This window comes from Morone saxatilis, unplaced genomic scaffold (assembly GCF_004916995.1).
Source record: "Morone saxatilis isolate NCDOM2014 unplaced genomic scaffold, NCSU_SB_2.0 Contig19, whole genome shotgun sequence".
Lineage (NCBI taxonomy): Eukaryota > Metazoa > Chordata > Actinopteri > Moronidae > Morone > Morone saxatilis.
In genome coordinates, this window is record NW_023339751.1 from 11,735,244 (window position 1) to 11,739,821 (window position 4,578).

At 38.2% G+C, this 4,578-nt stretch overlaps 1 protein-coding gene across 1 annotated transcript in view; it reads left to right on the forward strand.

Annotated features, from left to right (window-relative positions):
* Positions 1 to 765: 765 nt before the first annotated feature.
* Positions 766 to 4,578, forward strand: part of spock2 (SPARC (osteonectin), cwcv and kazal like domains proteoglycan 2) — a gene marked incomplete at its 5' end in the record, with an annotated part of 15,158 nt that continues 11,345 nt past the window's right edge. Inside the window, 1 exon segment of the mRNA XM_035663688.1 lies at positions 766 to 811. Within this exon segment, the coding sequence (XP_035519581.1) occupies positions 766 to 811 (46 nt within the window).

A 4,578-nucleotide genomic window follows, 5' to 3' on the forward strand; every position in this document is an offset into this window, starting at 1 on the left:
ATATACTCTGATGCTAGGCCACTGCCAATCAAATCTGACCCACAAAGTCATGAAGCCTGATGAAGCACCTAATCTGAGTTTTTGAGTGTTAAAATAATGTTATAAAAACTTTAAAATGAATATTGGACTATACAATGTAATCGAATGCACCTTAATACCCTGTATCTAAAATTACACTTTCCTTCTTCACTAATATTGACTCTTTTCTCTCCTTTTGCTGTCATTTCACCAGGAGGTAGAGGTCAGTTCTCTACAGTTTTTCTTCAATGCTCCTCTAGTACAATGTCTTCCTCATTCGCTTGTCTTTTTGTGTGTCTTTATCTCTGCTTCTCCATCCATCTTCTCTCTGTTATTTTTATTTTTTCTTATCCTTCAACTTTCCCATTTTAATTAGAACGATTTATGTTCTAATTAAGAGGGGAAAACGGCAGAGCACTTAAAGGGAAGCTCACCCCTGATCCCATATGTCTCACATATAGGTATCGGGTTGTTGGGCTCATTTCCATACAGACGTACAGCCATTGTACATACCCATCTGTCTTTGTGTGACTCACTTGGCTAATTATCATGCTGAAAGAGTAATGTACACATTATAATCAGTGTGCAATGATAATGTAAACTACTTCATGTCTCCATGAAGATGGCAGAGTGTTAATATGTTATGTTATCAACAACACTGTGCAGTCGGGCCTACAAGCGTGAATTACGTGGCTCCTGATTCTCTGCAGCTGCCAAAAAATGATTGTTTTCTTCATGTTTCTGCAGGATGATTATGTTCGTACCTGGGATGAAAATCAAGGTTCTAATGACAGTAAGTCTCACACCATCTTATCTCTTTCTCAATCTGTTGATAGTTTAAGGTCCAGTGTGTAACATTCAGGAGGATCTATGGTCAGAAATGGGATATAACATTCATAAGTATGTTTTCGTGCATCACCTTTTTATCTACAGAAGGAGTGGGTCCCTGGGTCTGCCATGTTTCCACGGTAGCCCAGAATGGACAAACCAAACACTGGCTCTAGATAGGGCCTTCTTTTTCGTGGCCACTGTAGTTCTCCTACACACTTGGAAGGGGTGGGTGAGGCGAGGGATATTTAGTGGGTTGCAATCTGCAACTTCAGCACTAGATGTCACTAAATACTGCACACTGGATCTTTAAATACTTGAATCCCATTTAACATAAACATTAACATTTTTGCTAGTTTAGTATAGGCTTTTGTGCCTAAATCCTGAGCATACAGTGAGACAATTTGCACAAGCACATCAATAACATTTTGCAAAGAATAGTTTAATTTGAACATAATGAACATGGGAATACATAGGAAAAATAGGAAAAAGGCTTTTTTTTTAGTCTTGTTGAGAAAGTTTCCCTGAGATACTCTTAGTCAGTGAAAAAGAAAGATGGAATACTTCCATTAAGCCATAATGTAAATCCACAGTATTGTGGCCGGAGTACATTTGAAGTGCAGTCACAGAATCACACACTCTCCTGTCGGACAGTTTTCAGACACTCTTTCTGAGCTCACCTTTATGAAACTTTATGAAAATGTTATATTGGTGATTCTTGGCTGCCTGACAGATGATTCCAAGCCCGGTCGGTTTTTTGCAGTAAAGACGCTTTCACCTCATTCGCCAGGAATTTATTTCATCTGTGGCAGCACAACGCATTAAACTGACATTAAGAAACTCTCCAGCCTAGCAACATTAAGGCTAAAAACAACCCATAATTTAACACTCTGTTAATGTTCTCTCTGTAATACAGTGAAACTCACTCCATTCAAAAAGAACATCTGCTGTTTTTAATACAAAAATGTTGGCGAAACAGTTTGTTTCAAGTATCTATTTTTAAGGTATTTTAAAGATAACACGTTTATCAGCTATTACCAGATGTATATTCATATATCTTAGTCCAAGATAATAATAAAAAACTTATTACATCCATGCTCTGTAGTGAGCAAGACAAGACAGGCATGAAGATAATAAGTTATGCTAAATGAAGAATTATTAATTTGAGAGTACAAATTATTAAATTTTGCGCAGTATTTAATTTTTTTTAATGATACCTCAGGGCTCTGTATAATTCGGTGATTTATACGCTTGCAAAAAATCTTTTTCTGAGCTCAAAATGTCTCATGCCATGCTCAGGAGCGAGGCACAAACATAATTCCATGTAGGCCAAATAAGAAAAAAAAACAAAAATTTGGTTTAACCGCCTGGGATGCATGCTGATGCAGAGAAAGCAAAGCAACATGATTTATTAAAACTGAATGTCATTAGCCTGCACTGTAGCATGGAGAAATATTCTGTGGCCTGTATTTGAACTGTGATGCTTCCCAGACTGTCAGTGGTTCATCACATTAGACAGCACTGCGTATGTGCTGTGTTTGTATGCTGGGGTCAGCCTCTCGCTGGCCACACTTGTAGTGGTTCCTCAGCGAAAAGGTTGAAAGATGTTAGCGCTCTGTTTTATCTGCTTGAGTGGATCTGATGTGCCTTCCTCAGGAGACACTAAACATTGGCTCGACTTCAATCCATCACTACTTCGTTCTGCTTCCTCCTTTTTCTCTTTCTCTGCTGCACTCGAATTGGAGACGTGCATAGAGACGGTCTGAGGTCTCCTCGATTCCTGCCGCGTCTCCAGCCTTAATTGAGCCCCTGCAAGATGAAGTCATGACAGAGTCGTGTCCTCAACCATTGTCGCTTGATTTGCAGCTTAAATGAAGTCGGCTGAATGGCAGAGTCCATTAGCGCAATTTCCAAGGGCTTAATGAAGGACTAATTATGGTTTCCAATGAAAGGCCAGAGAGAGAAGTAAAAGCATGAGAAGAGAGTGAGACAGGGGTGGGAGCTAATATGCCTTGATTTAGTGTAAAGCGACTGACATCAACATTATTCCTGTCAACTCTAAGGCAATTTGGTGATAGGGAAATTGTAGACTCAGGAGAGGAAGCAAGTTGATGAGTGTAGAGAGTATGATATGATGAAAATAAAAAATGGAAAAGTGAAAGATGTCTTTGTTTCCTTCATAGCGATTAAGCTGTTTGTTAACTAGGAAGAATACAAAAAAGAGGTCATTAGTCTGCAAAATCACATGCAGAAATAGAGATACACTGACACTGTAATGACTGTCTAATGCTTCAGTGTGTCACATGATCTACAGTATATTGAGGGCTTCATTTATATATATTTTTTAATTTAAAATGAACCAGACTTTCAAGAACAAATACATCCTGAAACTAATTTTCATTTAAAGAAATATTGATGACAATAATTGTCAACACCTGGTAAAGGCACCATTCTTCCAAAAGATAATCCCTCCATCCTCCATCCACAATGCTAGATTGATTACGGTAACATTCAACGAATTGGCCCTCACATGATCAGTGGAAATTTTAGATGGCTGTCTTGCAGTTTGACCAGTTCTGCAGTCTGCAGTCGTGTGGGATACGTGGCTGCTCCATTATAAACTGTAGGGAGCTTTTATTATTATTATCAAATGTTATTGGAGGAGTGTTTTACATGTTGTGGCTAAAAGTCTTGACCGAGACTGCCGCGAAATAAAACTGAACTTTGCTGCAGAACAGACTGACCATATTGTCTGCATCTTCCAGCCATCTGCAGCTCCATATTTTTCCTACTTTCCATTAATAGTAAAATTGCACAAATGCTTCTCTCCTTTTCTCAACGTTGAGGTTTGAGGATCGTATGGTGGTCCAAAATATCTGATTTTATACAGAGATTTCACAGCGATCTGTCATGGCTGTAGCATATGATTAAATCTTTTTCATACTCAAACCATTCAGTGCTGTATGTAAGCATCTGTATCCATTATGTTTCTACATGTTCAAGTTTTTATTCTTTCTTGACTCTGTATCCAAAAGCATGAAAAACTAAGGAATAAGAACTAATTAACATTAATAAAGCTTGTAAATAACTGGCCCAGTATCCTATCAGTTATATAAATATTGGACAATTCTGCATCTTATAAATTTACCTCCAGAGGCCACATTCAGTGATAATTTAGAAAGTAGTGTGCCCTTTACTGTATGTCGTATGAGATAAAATTAAGGGTGCAGAGGTTGGATTGGTATATGGGTATGTTTATTTCCTGTCACAGACCTGCACTTAACCCTCGACTCTTTATTAACTGTAGCCACTCATCTTATCTTAAAGGTCCAGTGTGTAGGATTTAGTGGCATCTAGCAATGTAACTGCACATAGCAACTCCCTCGCTTCACCCTTGCCTTCCAAGTGCGAAGGAATAACTACTGTGGACATGAAACATGTAAAAAACGCAGACGCTCCTATCTAGAACCAGTGTTTTGTTTGTCCCTTCTGGGCTACTGTAGAAACATGGCAGTTTAACATAGCGGACTCAATGGAAGTGACCCACGACGTCTGTAGATATAAAAGGCCCATTTTAAGGTAACAAAAACACAACAATTCCTATATTCAGATGAATATACACGAATAATAATGAAATGAAAGCATACCTATTGAATGTTATGAATATTGAATATTATACTCAATTTCTGACAACAGAGTCTACTAAATGTTACACATTGGACCTTTAACCAA